This window comes from Gopherus flavomarginatus, chromosome 4 (genome assembly GCF_025201925.1).
Source record: "Gopherus flavomarginatus isolate rGopFla2 chromosome 4, rGopFla2.mat.asm, whole genome shotgun sequence".
NCBI lineage: Eukaryota > Metazoa > Chordata > Testudines > Testudinidae > Gopherus > Gopherus flavomarginatus.
Window position 1 is genome coordinate 170,839,799 of NC_066620.1, and position 16,077 is coordinate 170,855,875.

The window sequence follows — 16,077 nt, forward strand, 5'->3', positions numbered from 1 at the left end:
CAGCAATGGGAGGGGTTTACGCCTTCTCCAGGAACTAACATTCTGGACTTTGTAAGCAACCTACAAAGCACCCTCCGACACTCTTTAGCCCTTGCTAAAGAGAACCTAAAGGATGCTCAAGAAGAGCAAAAGGCCTGGTATGACAGGCATGCCAGAGAACGTTCCTTCAAGGTAGGAGACCAGGTTATGGTCTTAAAGGCGCAACAGGCCCATAAGATGGAAGCATCATGGGAAGGGCCATTCACGGTCCAAGAGCGCCTGGGAACTGTAAACTACCTCATAGCATTTCCCAATTCCTCACTAAAGCCTAGGGTGTACCATGTTAATTCTCTCAAGCCTTTCTATTCCAGAGACTTACAGGTTTGTCAGTTTACAGTCCAGGGAGATGATGCTGAGTGGCCTAACGGTGTCTACTACGACGCAAAAAAAGATGGTGGCGTGGAATAGGTGAACCTCTCAACCACCCTGGAACGTCTGCAACGGCAACAAATCAAGGAGCTGTGCACTAGCTTCGCCCCATTGTTCTCAGCCACCCCAGGACGGACTGAACGGGCATACCACTCCATTGATACAGGTAATGCTCACCCAATCAGAACCCCACCCTACTGGGTGTCTCCTCATGCCCAAGCTGCTATAAAACGGAAAATCCAGAACATGCTACAGATGGGTATAATCCGCTCATCTACCAGTGCATGGGCATCTCCAGTGGTTCTGGTACCCAAACCAGATGGGGAAATACGCTTTTGCGTGGACTACCGTAAGCTAAATGCGGTAACTCGTCCGAACAACTATCCAATGCCATGCACCGATGAGCTATTGAAGAAGTTGGAACGTGCCCAGTTCATCTCTACAATAGACTTAACCAAGGGGTACTGGTAAGTATCACTAAATGAACCTGTCAAGGAGAGGTCAGCATTCGTCACCCATGCGGGGGTGTATAAATTCAATGTCCTTCCTTTCGGCCTTCGAAATGCACCCGCCACCTTCCAGAGGCTGGTAGATGGTCTACTAGTTGGACTGGAAGAATTTGCAGTCGCCTACCTCGATGATGTGGCCATTTTTTCAGACTCCTGGCCCGAACACCTACTACACCTGGAAAAGGTCTTTGAGCGCATCAGGCAGGCCGGACTAACTGTTAAGGCCAAAAAGTGTCAAATAGGCCAAAACAGAGTGACTTACCTGGGGCACCAGGTGGGTCAAAAAACCATAAACCCCCTACAGGCTAAGGTGAATGCTATCCAAAAGTGGCCTGTCCCACCGTCCAAAAAGCAGGTCCAATCCTTCTTAGGCTTGGCTGAATACTACAGGCGATTTGTACCACACTACAGCCAAATCGCTGCCCCACTAACCGACCTGACCAAAAAGACCCAGCCAAATGCAGTTAAGTGAACTAATGAGTGTCAAAAGGCCTTTACCCAACTTAAGGCAACGCTCATGTCTGACCCTGTACTCAGGGCCCCGGACTTTGACAAGCCATTCCTAGTAACCACAGATGCATCTGAGCGTGGTATAGAAGCAGTGCTCATGCAGAAAGCAACAGATCACAACTTCCATCCTGTCATGTTTCTCAGCAAGAAACTGTCTGAGAGGGAAAGTCACTGGTCAGTCAGTGAAAAGAAATGCTATGCCATTGTGTACGCCCTGGAAAAGCTACGCCCATATGTTTGGGGATGGCGGTTCCAACTACAAACTAACCATGCTGCACTAAAGTGGCTTCATACTGCCAAGGGGAACAACAAAAAACTTCTTCGTTGGAGTTTAGCTCTCCAAAATTTTGATTTTGAAATTCAACACTTCACAGGAGCTTCTAACAAAGTTGCTGATGCTCTCTCCCGTGAGAGTTTCCCAGAATTCAGTAGTTAAAAAGTGTTCTTAAAATGTAGAGGTCTGTTAGTTATATACTTAGTGGTATATGTAAAGGTGCATGTGTTGTACTAATCTGTTTATTTTAAAGTTCTAGGAGGAAATCGCCGCCAGTGAGCTTCCCCACTGTCTGCAATTTGGGGGGCGTGTCATAAACAGAAAGCTAAGGGTTAATGTCTCTTTCACCTGAAGCACCTGACCAGAGGACCAATCAGGAAACCGGATTTTTTCAACTTTAGGTGGAGAGAATTTTGTGTCTGAGGTCTTTGTCTGTCTGCCTGCTGTCTCTGAGCTTTGGAGAAGTAGTTTTACTTTCTAATCTTCTGTTTCTAAGTGTAAGGACAAAAAGATCAGATAGTAAGTTATATGGTTTCTTTTCTTTGGTATTTGCATGAATATAAGCGCTGGAGTGCTTTGATTTGTATTCTTTTTGAATAAGGCTGTTTATTCATATTTCTTTTAAGCAATTAACCCTGTATGGGTCACCTTAATACAGAGAAACCATTTGTATGTATTTTTCTTTCTTTTTTTATATAAAGCTTTCTTTTAAGACCTGTTGGAGTTTTTCTTTACTTCAGGGAAATTGAGTCTGTACTCACCAGGGAATTGGTGGGAGGAAGAAATCAGGGGGAGATCTGTGTGTGTTGGATTTGCTAGCCTGATTTTGCATTCCCTCTGGGTGAAGAGGAAAGTGCTTTTGTTTCCAGGACTGGGAACGGAGAGGGGGAGTCACTCTGTTTGGATTCACAGAGCTTGTGTCTGTGTATCTCTCCAGGAGCACCTGGAGGGGGGAAGGGAAAAAGGATAATTTCCCTTTGTTGTGAGACTCAAGGGATTTGGGTCTTGGGGTCCCCAGGGAAGGTTTTTCAGGGGGACCAGAGTGCCCCAAAACACTCTAATTTTTTGGGTGGTGGCAGCAAGTACCAGGTCCAAGCTGGTAACTAAGCTTGGAGGTTTTCATGCTAACCCCCATATTTTGGACGCTAAGGTCCAAATCTGGGACTAAAGGTATGATAACAGGTATCAGTACAGTGCAAGCTCATTAAATGTAGTTCTCTCCCACCTCAATGTGGGGAAGATATGCAACAACATTTGTGAAGAGAGCTAAGATTCCTTAACACTTCACTCAAAAACACACTGGTTAAGATAAAACATTAAACAAGTTTATTAACTACAGAAAGATAGATTTTAAGTGATTATAAGTGATAGCAAACAGATCAAATCAGATTACCTAGTAAATAAAAATGCAATCATAGCCTTATAACAGAATTAAAAATTTTATTAAAGCTAATGCTAAAAAATTATATAATACATAGGTTGAGAAAAGAGTGTCTGTACATCTGGGTATAGTTCTTAGATTATCCACAAATACAAAGTTTGTTTTTTAAAGTCATATGATACACAGAGTACATAATCAGCAATAACCCAAATTTAGGTGAACAGATTTAGGTATTAGAATCCAAATACTTGGGTACATCACTCATGAAAAGTTGTACAGAGATTTGGTTATGGAAAGCAAAATATAACAGTGAGTAGAGATTATCCCTCAGTAATTGAGAATTAGGTAGGTTGTCCATTTAGAAAATACAACCCATGAGGAAAGTATTTGTTACTTTCCTGACTGCGCTTTTCATCGGCACTCCAGCTCATCCCTCCTGGTATTGCCGATGTCCGGTGATGTGTTCTATGTAGATGTCCCTCAATCACCTGATGGCATCTGACATCATGAGATCACCTTCAGAACAAACCGAGTTTTCAGTGTAAGGAATATCTGCTGAAAATCCAAGCTTCAGGCAGCAAAAATTGATAGGGTATGGGTGGCCAAGAATCCACCTTATCAGAGTTCTTTTCTGATTTTGTATTGCTCTGGAAGGCGATCAGAAGCATGTTTGTTGCCCCAGAAAAAAGACAAGGAACAGGAATTACAATCAAGTGCATTGCACTAACCCTTAGGACCTGTTACTTAAATGCTGGCCTTTGACTTGTTGCCCTTCTCACATGTGGAGAGTTGATGGTGGCTGCAGTTGTGTGGTGGCAGGAGCTGATCTGGGGGGCCGGATCTGAGTTGAGATGGGTGGCAGGTGCTGATTTGCTGGGTCTTCATCTCCCCATCCTGTCTTCTAGTTACTTACATCAGCTCCACCAAAAATGTAGTCTGAATGTATGGCTTGAAGTTTATAGTTTTGATTCAGATTATTAATGGTCTTAATGATAATATGATTCTGAAGAGTTAAGAGCCGATTCTCATAAGCGCTCCAGTGCATTAAACCCCTGACTTGTAGTCACTTTGCCAGTGTCTACCATTTGGTATCTCAGCATGTCAGACATTTGCCCATTTGAAGGCTCTGTAATGGAATTCTATCCTCTGGGTTTTCAGTTAGCAGTTTCAATTGTAGCTTTTAAATCTAAATTGTCAATCTTCCTGATTATTTATCCATTATCATGTGTGTTTTTAACTTGCTTGTGTTGACTTTGTTGAAGCCCTACTATGAATATATGAATATAACTAAATCAACAAACCAGAGTCTTTTAGGATGTTAACCTAGCATTGGTATTTTACATTTTGAGGTTACAACTGTGAATCTGTTGAATGAATTAGCCATTTAATTATATCATGTTTGATCTGGTTTGTTTTTTGTTTTAAACTGTCTTGCTGCAGTCTAATAATTGTTGTCATGTGTGAAGTTATAGTTGAGTGATGAATGGAAATGACTATGGAAGTCTTAGAACTTTTCAATACTCCTGGAAATCCCCTTAGCATATATCCAATCTGTGAAGAGTTGAATACACTGAATTTCCTCCAATAATGCCCTGAAATATCTAATTTAATACTTTTCCATGAGCTCACACAAGCTCCTGATAATAAATATGAATGCAAAATTTCTAACCATTTTCAATAGGACAATAGGAAATCAATAAGAAATCTGGACAAAAGTAATAAATATAGGCTTATTTGTGTCAACTTCATTAGCTCATTAGTCAACTATTTACCCTTCATCATCATAACCTTACATTTTTCTGGGCTGCTCAGTATCAAACAACTTCAGCAATATTTGTTTAGGTGGCCTTGTTATGGTATGTTTGTATTGGATCTTTTTGTGGCCTGTGAAGAAAGCAAGCTCCTTTTAATTAAAAAAGGAATTGAGGGGGTACCATATAACTCTGCTTTTGGCACTCATTGTTAGAAGGATATGTTGGGTTTCCCTGATATTTAGTGATGACATATAGTAAATTCAGAATGTAGCTAGATATAAATTGATATAGAACTGTCATATAAATAGATGCAGGAAATTTATAAATTTACAGTCCCCAGTGTCAAATTTATAATAATAATTGGAGATATACCTATCTCCTAGAACTGGAAGGGACCTTGAAAGGTCATTGAGTTTAGCCCCCTGCCTTCACTAGCAGGACCAAGTACTGATTTTTGCCCCAGATCCCTAAGTGGCCCCCTCAAGGATTGAGCTCACAACCCTGGGTTTAGCAGGCTGTGCAAACCACTGAGCTATCCCTGTCCCCCCACCCCAATTTGGTCTTAAATAACTACAGTGTTTGCTAGATAGTCTTTTAGGCAACAACTGGGATTTTCCAACAGGACCTTAATAGAGTTTGAACACTTGAATTAACTTTATTGAGAACCTTGAAGCTTCATTCTCTTGAAACTGCTTTGAAGTTTTAGAGAGAAGTGAGGGATGAGTAAATGACCTTGGAGGAACATAGAACTGGGGGACTTGTGCTGGGGACCATAATTGCACAACCTGCCACAACTAAATATCTAACAGCTGGATTCTGCCTGGCTCTCGGGATACAATGGGATTGGATGAAGTTAAGGAGCCTCAAACCCTTTTTGTGCAGCCCACTAAGAGTCAGGAAAAATTGCAACAGGTAGCTGCAAGATATTTCCTAGTGCTTTTTCTGGAGTGTAGTACCTTCACGTCACGCTCCAATGCAGCTCTGTGACTAAATGGCAGAGCTGAACTCTGTGATTGCACAAGACAAATGCCTGGAAATATAAAACATATGAAACTGGAATTTATTGCTAATGTGTAGCTGGAATGTGTTCCTCCTTACCAATTTAGTTGGCTAAATAAAGCTCTAAAAGCCTAAATCAGCAACAGGTTTCTATGATTTTCTGTGCTACACAGGCAGCAGAAGGCCAGGGATACTGTCTGAGCAGTGGATGACATTCAGATAATCAGCAGAATGATATACTTGCTGCTGAAGTCCATAGAAACCAATACTTACGCCGGGAAATTCTGTGGCAGCTCTGGAGCTGTTTATTTAATTTGAAGGTTTATTATTCTATTTGTTTACAATTATGGTTATTTTAAGAGGATTATAATGCTATAATTAAGGCTTAGTTTAAACCTCTATTCTCAGCCATTTATAACTTGGAGAAAAATGTTTCTAGGCTGAAATTTGACATACAGTGTCCCAGGATGGGTAGTCAGTCCTTTTCTCTCTTTCCAAAATTTGGAGGATAAAAAAAAATCTTTGGCTGCGTTCTGTTTTGAAGGAAGCAAACATTTTTTTAGTGGTTTTATATGCATTTTGTTCTCTCTTGGCAAAGCCTTATACATGGGGATAAGGGAACAAATTTTCCAGGCTTTTAATCTTTTATGTCAACCATTTTCTTTTTGATATTCCAAACAATGTACTTTGAGTAGTTGTTAGTATTTAATATAGCCAATACATAGTTCAGTAAATAGTAGCTACTCAATATCTATAATAGCTACTTCTTATATTTTGTTGCATCTGATTCCATAGAAATATTTCATATAAAATGATTAGGTCAATTTTTGCTCTTGAAACAACATAATTTACATATTTAATGATATGTATAACATAAATGATTGTATAGTTTTTTAAAACTCTTCCTCTTTCTTTTACCCTGTCAAAATGTACAGTGTGATTTCATTTTTCTTTTCTATTTGTTTTGCGTTTTTTTAAATTTTACATGTCTTGGAATCTTACACTTTTTAATGTGCAGTATCAGAGCTGCGTTGAATAACTTCCACTTCATATGGTTCCCTGTGACTGGGAAAGTGGAGGTTGAATTGAACAGATTTGTTTCCCGTAAATTTACATGTAAAGTTGTGAAACAAAGTTGGACATATGTTCCCATGGAAGCCATGCACTTGCAGTAACTCCTAAGCCCCAGTGGGAGGAAGGGACGAAAAGGGTCAGATATGCTTAGGGTGACCAGACAGCAAGTGTGAAAAATCAGGATGGGGGGTGGGAGGGTAATAGGTGCCTATATAAGACAAAGCCCCAAATATGGGACTGTCCCTATAAAATTGGGACATCTGGTCACCTTAGATATGCTCTTAGGTTCTGATCTTTGCATGTATTCACTGTCCCCAAACAGAAGTAGATCTCTTTTGCTCCCTCACTGAACTGAACTATCCAGTGTCCTATCTACCCAATGAGTATTCATAGACCCAAAGGTCCTTCATAATATTCAAAATAGTTCTGGTATGCCATTTCGTTTGAAAGGCTATAGCTCTTCTACTGTGGCAATCTTTTCTTTTCGCAGCTGTTAAATACATGCTGGCCAGACAGCTGCTTCTTTGTCCCTCTCTTGTCTGCTTGGATCTACTTATTCTACTGTATCCCTCATGCACCACTGCTTGGTTGCTGCCTTAAAATGGCCACCACAGAACTGTTGTCCTCTCCACCCTCCCATCATCCTCTGAAATGGTTGACCCAGTGCCCAGTACAAAGTAGTGTGGGGCTATGTAAACTGGTTTAAGGGTTTGGTCCATTGATCTGACAGAAGAACGGCCGTACTGGGTCAGACCAAAGGTCCATCTAGCCCAGTATCTGTCTACTGACAGTGGCCAATGCCAGGTGCCCCAGAGGAAGTGAAGCTAACAGGCAATGATCAAGTGATCTCTCTCCTGCCATCCATCTCCATCCTCTGGTGAATAGAGGGTAGGGACACCATTCTTTACCCTTCGTGGCTAATAGCCATTTATGGACTTAGCCACCATGAATTTATCCAGTTCCCTTTTAAACATTGTTATAGTCCCAGCCTTCACAACCTCCTCAGGTAAGGAGTTCCACAAGTTGACTGTTCGCTGTGTGAAGAAGAACTTCCTTTTATTTGTTTAAAACCTGCTACCTTTTAATTTCATTTGGTGACCCCTAGTTCTTGTATTATGGGAATAAGTAAATAACTTTTCCTTATCCACTTTCTCCACATCACTCATGATTTTATATACCTCTATCATATCCCCCCTTAGTCTCCTCTTTTCCAAGCTGAAGAGGCCTAGCCTCTTTAATCTTTCCTTGTATGGGACCCTCTCCAACCCCCTAATCATTTTAGTTGCCCTTTTCTGAACCTTTTCTAGTGCTAGAATATCTTTTTTTGAGGTGAGGAGACCACATCTGGACACAGTATTTGAGATGTGGGCGCACCATGGATTTATATAAAGGCAATAATATATTCTCAGTCTTATTCTCTATCCCATTTTTAATGATTCCTAACATCCTGTTTGCTTTTTTGACCACCTCTGCGCACTGCGTGGACATCTTCAGAGAACTATCCACGATGACACCAAGATCTTTTTCCTGACTCTTTGTAGCTAAATTAGCCCCCATCATATTGTATGTATAGTTGGGGTTATTTTTTCCAATGTGCTTTACTTTACATTTATCCACATTAAATTTAATTTGCCATTTTGTTGCCCAATCACTTAGCTTTATGAGATCTTTTTGAAGTTCTTCATGGTCTGATTTGGTCTTAACTATCTTGAGCAGTTTAGTATCATCTGCAAACTTTGCCACTTCACTGTTTACCTCTTTCTCCAGATCATTTATGAATAAATTGAATAGGATTGGTCCTAAGACTGACCCTTGAATAAGGATTTACGGGATTTGGCTCATAGAATGAAAAAATTATGGCAACCAAAGTTTTATGAAAATTTGTCATGCACTAAATATAAGGTTCAGTTCACTTAATTCATTTTAGCTCTTATTTTCATCTATAGTCAGTTTTATTCATAGCTCAGCTATGGCATTTGTCATGTAACAATTACCTGATAATCATGAAAATACCCAGATGTATGCCCTTTCTGCTGAAGTCTTGCCATATTCGTGAAAAGAACTTTTTTTAAAAAAGAAAAACAATATGCTGCAGATGTGAAAGTTTTTTACCTTCAAATTTAAATAGGTTTATATTCTCAGTGAGTGTGGGCTCAGCATGGGCCAACAAAGCTTTAGCTCACCAGATGTTGAATGTGATCTCATAGATGCTATACAGCTTTTTTCTATTTCTCTTTTTACAGTGCTCAGATAAATGTACGCTAAATACATTGATTTTTTATTGTACCTTTGGCATGATTGTGCATATTACTACAGTGAATTTAATATAATCTGTGGGCCACATATGAACACAGTATCCACTGAAGTCAGTGGGAGACAATATGATGATGCTGTAAAGGTATATTACTGTGTCTCTTTCCAATACTTCACTGGAAAATGGAAGTTCTCTGCCACTAGATTGAAACTGCAGTGACAGTGCAAATAAGACTGGGTTGAAAGATGGGTTTTATGTCTAGTAGTGAATGCTGTGAAGTTAGTTTTTTTTTTATTCTTTGCAAGAGTGACTTCTCAAGTCTAGATCTGCTTTTTGTGAAAGTTGTCTCTCCTGTATTCATGAGCCTTCCTCTGTTGGTCCACAGTTTCATTGTTCTAGTTTAGTGGAACTTAGCGGTCATAGGAGGTCATGGAGGGAGTGGCATTCTCTCAAGTAGCAAGAATTAATCTCATAGAGGGCTTTAATTGTGGAAATGAACACTTTGAATTGGACTGCATTCAGTGAAGTGCAGAGAGCACAGTGTCTTTCAGATCTCTTGACAGTACCATGTGCTTCCACACTATCCCTGCCCCAAATGGGTCTGTAGTATTATGCCCAAATTTAATCATTTGAATTGTTTTTAAAGGCGTACAGCTTTTATTCCTAAATTGCTGTAAAACTATTTCAAAATGTCCTGTGAATATTTAATTACATAGGGTCTTAATTACAATAGCTCCTCACCTTTCCAGTTGATTCAATATCAGACCAGCCAAATTACAAACAAGGGAAATTTCATTTCCCTCCATCTGCTTTTGTGCCCCACATTCTCTTTACTTCCCATTCTACTCCTTATACTTTCCTTAGTCTTTTGACCTTATTGCTGCCTTTCTCTCCTCTTCCCACCTTTTTAATCTGCTCTTACACCTGTAAACTTTTTCTTCTTGTCTGGCAAGTACCTTTCCTATTCTCTTTTAAATCCTATTGAAAGTCTACCTCTTCCAGCATGTCCTCCTTCTATGTCATCATGAATAATCTCTTCACCCCACCTCCCCTTGATTTGTGTGTTTCAGTCTTATCTGATGTATGGCTCAATCTTGCAAACATTTACACACATTATTCAGTTGGGCTCACATACATAAATGTTTGCAGGATTGGGCCCTTAGTTTGTAAGCTTTTTAACATAGGAAATATGTCTTGTGCCATAAAGTACAATGTTCATTTAAATAAATACATTCTGATTATTAATAATAATGATAATTAGTAATAATTTATTACCATGATAGAGAAATGGAAAATGCGTGCAAATAAACTCTGCTCCTTCACATCATCCCCCATCCAAGGTGTGCAACATGTGGCCCCACAGAATTTTTTTAAAGGCATCCTGCAGGCACGTTTCTTTTGCTGTTGATAAAGTGACTTCATACCTGGGTTTACAAGAAGCAATGATAAAGCTTATAATATGTTTAACATGTATTTTTATTTAATAGTGAATCTATCATCTTGTATTTCAGGAATTTCAAATATCTGGACTTCCTGACTATGTTAAAATTGTAGAAGTTGGGCCAAGAGACGGATTACAAAATGAAAAGGTAATTTATGTCACCATCCATTTTTGCAAGTTTCATGTGGATGCTTGTCATTATGTACAATTTACATGTCATAATTTTTAATCCTTTTTCACCTATTTAATTGGTTATTAAATTGATATTTAAAATAAATAGCAAGCCATGACTGTTTTGTTGTGTTGAGATATGCTTGCTTTACTATTGCACCATCCTCCATCTCTACTCCTCCCGTTTGTTTTGTCCATCAGCTTTATGATGTCATAACCTAGATTGAAAATGCTTTGGTGCAGGAAATGCCTAGCACTCTGTGGCACTGATCCCTGATCAGCACCTTAAATGCTGCATTAATAAATTTAAGGCTCTATCATCCTTCCTGGAGAGTGGCCTATGGGAGAAGAAAAATAAATTGCCATAAACTGTGCAAGATTTCTGTTTCTACCCTATCTTCCACCTGATGGCTGGGATGGGAACTGGATAATGGCCTAATGTAGTGGGAATAAAACTGAGCCATGTAAAATTGGACCCAAATGCAATGGTTCCCAACCATAACCCAGAATAAAACTTCCCTTTCCATAGGCAGCATGGCAGATTCATGTACCTCACCATGGCTGGAGCGTTAATATGACCATGGGAAAATTAATTACTGTAGGGTTTTTTTTGGCTTTCTTCCTCCCAGTGGACCAGGCTGTATACAGTGATTGCTTCTTGGGTCCCCACTCATCTGTGGGATGCTTTATCCCCACCTCTGCCCTCTCTTGTGAAGCCACCTGTGTACAGTGTTCTCATGGAATGGTTTCTTCAGACTCCAGGGAAGGGGTGGAGAATAGAGTGGGTGTATGCACACTGCTTCTTGGGCCATTGTGTGTTTGCCACCCACTGCTTGCACATAAGTAGAAGAGTATGTGGTCATGATTAATTACTTTAAACAAAGTGTGGATGCTTATTTTGTACTGTGGGTGTTTTATTTGCAAAAGGTACTTATTGTATGACAGATATTTTACAGTGAAATGCTTCCATATCCATAGGTTACAGTTCCCACAGATATCAAAATTGAGTTAATCAACCGACTTTCCAAAGCAGGCTTGTCTGTAATAGAAGCAACCAGTTTTGTTTCATCAAAGTGGGTACCTCAGGTAGGTAAAACGCACACAATTGAGAACTGTTTCAGTTTACATGCCGCACTATTCAGAAATGAAATTTAATTATCAGAAGAGTCAAAGCAGTTGAGTTTTCTCACACCCTAGCTAATAATTACATGTAAGAGAGTACAAATGTGCTCATCTACTGTATTTTGTAAAATTAGCTGCTAAAGTGAGATCCCTTCTATAGTTCTAAAGCCTTAAATTCCTCCTGGTCCATAGGGAATTTAGAGCTAATTTTTTAAAGGTATTTAGGCGGCTAAAGATGCACCTACCTTTAAAAATCTGGCCTTTCCTGTCTGGCATGCAATGAATCATGCTGAGGTCTTTTAAAGTAGACACTTGTTTTTCTCAGATGGTTGGAACTGTAAGGCTCCAGAACTAAAGATCTATTGGTATCACTATAGATGTTTGGCATCTGTCTATGGCCATATGGAGGTTATTCAACGGCAGTTATAATGTGTATGTTATATGCTACTTTTGCTATGTACCAGCAGCAACAAAAAAAAACTCCAGTTGACTTCAGTGGAGACAGGATTTTGCCCAAGATTTGATATTGTAGATTAAGTCCTGATCTTGAGGGGTACTGAGTACCTTCCAAAAGATGCTAAGCATCCTCAGCTCCCACTACAGTTGATTGCTGCTGCAGTTAAAGCTGAAGAAAATCAATTATGATTTATATTTCTTAAACTTATTTACAGAAACTTAATTACATACTTGCATGCCAAAAAATACAGGCAAAATTGAATTTATAATTTCTGAGTGCAATTAATCTGATTGCATACACATGTCAAGTAATTGCATGTACAAATGATCAATTATGTGTCTAGCCATTTGTGAATGCACTCATCTATTTAACACATGCAGTCCCAGTCATTCCATATAGAAATACAGTTGTATTTTTGCATCTGTGATTGTTTGATTGTTCATGGTAATCAGGCTTTGTGCTTTTGTTTATGCTTATGTAAATTAAATACATGCATAGGTATATCAAGCATTTTTTAAAACTTTCTAAGTCTAAAATGTGTAATATTATTATTTTAATTAACCTTTATTTCATTCTACAAATTTAAACATAACAGAAATAGCATTGCAACTAGTGCAACATTCATCATCCATGCAAACAGAATTTAGTGAAGGACAGTACACAGAGCATTTTAACCAGGGGTATTTTACATTGCACTAGAATGATAAATACTTGAAAATCATCGAAGTGAGAGGGAGACGATTATAAGTTTTGATGTAATGTTTTTGCTGCATATTGTCTGTTAAAATGTGTGAAAAATATTTCCATTTATATTGTGCCTGGCCATTAAGTATCCCAATAGGGGAGTTGGAGGAGTAAGGATTCTCCCCTGCCTTGTAAGGCCATGCCATGTAAGAGCTATCCACATCACAGCTGTGAGTGCGCCAGGAAGTGCAGGGGTTTCATGCCTGATATTCCTCTGGGAGAAACTTGGTATGACCATGGTTCTACCCCTGTGTGCTGACCAGCAGGGAGTATGTTGTACTCTAAAGGTGTGTCACAAATTATTCCCTCCATGCCAGAGCAACAGGAGACCCCAGGGGACATTGGCATAATGCCTCCTGGTCTTCTCCACTGCGATGGGTTCTTCTGGGTAGCCTGCCGGTTACATAATCTAGCTCAAGTTTGCAGTATGCTTTCTTAATTGTTCACATTAAAAGCTTTTATTGTAGCTCACCATGCACTGTACCATCCCATGTTGATAGTTACACCGTCAGACAATAACAGAGGTTTTTAATGTTAGCCTGCAAAGCCTAAGGGAAACATAGGTCTATTTCTTTTTCTTTTGTGTGTTTAATTCTTTCCTTTTCCATGAGACCTTTAGAATAGCAAATTTAGCTCAGACTTGTCAGATTCAGAAAAAAGAAATTCCTTCTTATCTCAAATTCAAGTCTGAATATTTTCTTTTAATGGCTTTTATGATGTTTAAAATAGTTTTGGTTTAAATGATAAGGTTGTATTGGTTAGAGATGGAGTGCAGTCTTGATTATGTCTTTTCTTTTTCCCCTTTCTTTTTTCTTCTCATAGGTCATGGGAATAGAACTCCTGGTTATGTTTAGATCACTCATTCACTTATTTCTTTTTTTAGTATTTTAAAGTTCTTTTATGATTTCCCTTCCACTGTTTTGTTTGGCAGGGAATTTATGACTGAAAAAAGTCAAAAGAAAAAGTTCCACAGTAGCAAGATGCCATATAAAACAGGATCCCATACCTATAATCTAAATGGCCAAAAATGATAAATACTCTCATTAAAAAGCATATTCTAAAATAAAATCTGGAAAATATTTTATTTAAATGTTAAATGTAATAAAATGCCATTTGTTAAAATAAGATTCTTCTTACAGGAAAAATAGCAAGAGGACAAATATAATACATGAAACATTATTTGGAACAAGCAGTTTCGTACAGCTTGAATCAGTGTTATTTCATTTTGTTAAATACATTTTAAATCATGCAATGATTTTTAAGGTGTGGGATTAGTTACAGCGTTTAGCATTAAACATTTGGCTTCAAAGATCTGAAAAATGAAGATCTTGTTTTATTTAAGGACTGAAAGTCTGTTCTTAAAGCAATAAGATATGACCAAGTGTGTGTTTAGGTGATTATCACAGGTTAGGTTGTTATACTCATTGACTTCATGTAGAAGCTATTATAAATAGATTGCCTAGCACCAACATCCTGCCCCTGACATGGGATAAATTACAGGCATGGGTACATGTAAATGGTGTGTGAATCTATTAAACTCTTTGGAGCCCTATATCTACTTCTGCAAAGGCATATATTTAGGGTTAAATTTGAGGAGGCTGTTGTTTCATATGTTTGTGCCACATTTTTCAGGATATATTTTCCCAATGGGAAACCAAAAATATGCGTCTGTTTTTTTTATATCTCATTTTCTTCACCAAAACAAAATTTGATGGAGCTTATGATATGGGACTCATGCAGCAAATGAGTTTTGAGAAGAGGATGTTGTGGGGGCTAATGGTTGTGCTTCATTAATCATAATTAGTGGATTAAAGTTGGATCTGTGCATTCATGCCACTTACTGTATAGGGCCCCACTAGCACTGCTTTTGCCTTACAACTTTGTGAAGCTGTAAAATAAATATCTCATCCATCCTGGTTTTCATACAGACTAAGAATGTAATATGGAAAGTGCTGAGAGTCTCCTGCAATGTGCTGTGTACACTCAATTTCCTCTGTGCCTACCAGGATCATATCCTTAATTCATGCTTTATTAAAGAAATAACATACATTTTGGCAATTTTTATTTCAACCCTCTTTTCCTATCTGTACTTCTACACCCCATGAATTTTGGGATGCCTCATTTTTCATAGAGGTATTCCTCTTAGTTCTTAGTTCCTCTTATTCTCATTAGCATCTATGCACAATATTTATTTATAAACTATAATTTGTTTCCAGTGTTAAAATTAGAACTGGAATCTCAAATTTGACCCTCCTTTGCTCGAATCTCAGGAGTCCTTCAGATTCCAGACCAGTAAAGAGCCTGCTCAGATGCAATCCAGCACAGTTTGTGAGAACAGCCAATATAATGAGAGTTCTTCCATTTTAGATGAAATCGCACAACAGCTTTTAAGATTTTGGGGCCATTTAAATCTAGCTACAGTTTGACTTGCAGCACACACTCTCAACCCTGTTTTAAACCTGTGTTAAAAGAGATACCGTGATCCCATACACCATTGCTGCTCCACCAGAGAAGGGCCGGACTGACATCCAGCCTTGTAGGGGGAAAAAGGACTGTTGAGTTATAAAGTCTACAAGAGGGTTTGGAAAAGGATGACTAAAATGGAGAACCCTGCATTAACTGGGCAAAAAAAGACCAGCAAGCTTTGAAAGGACTGGATGAACTAGTTTGTTTAGTTTGGACATGTTTTGTTGATCCTTGGAAGGAGAAGGACTGTTTTATCTAGGTTAGCATGAAGGACTGAACCCTACATCACTGATTGATTGTGGCCCCCCAGCTGGAAGAGGGGAAAACTGAAGCATGACAGCCAGATGCTGCAAAAAGTCTGAGCCAACAGAGACCCACAGTCTGAACATCTGGCTTTAGAAATATAGAGTGAGCACATTTTATTTCTCAAAGAATTATCCATTTTGAAATTATGAAAACATCATCACCCTTGCCAAATACCTTCTAGAATTTTACAATACTCAGCTATTTTGC

General features: G+C 38.8%; 1 protein-coding gene across 4 annotated transcripts in view; it reads left to right on the forward strand.

Moving 5' to 3' along the window:
- The window catches only part of HMGCLL1 (3-hydroxymethyl-3-methylglutaryl-CoA lyase like 1), a 109,590-nt gene that overhangs the window by 25,641 nt on the left and 67,872 nt on the right, over nt 1-16,077 (forward strand). For all 4 annotated transcript variants that reach the window (XM_050950944.1, XM_050950945.1, XM_050950942.1 and 1 more), the window contains 2 exons: nt 10,675-10,752; nt 11,754-11,861. In XM_050950944.1, the coding sequence (XP_050806901.1) occupies nt 10,675-10,752; nt 11,754-11,861 (186 nt within the window). The remainder of the gene's footprint in view (nt 1-10,674; nt 10,753-11,753; nt 11,862-16,077) is intronic.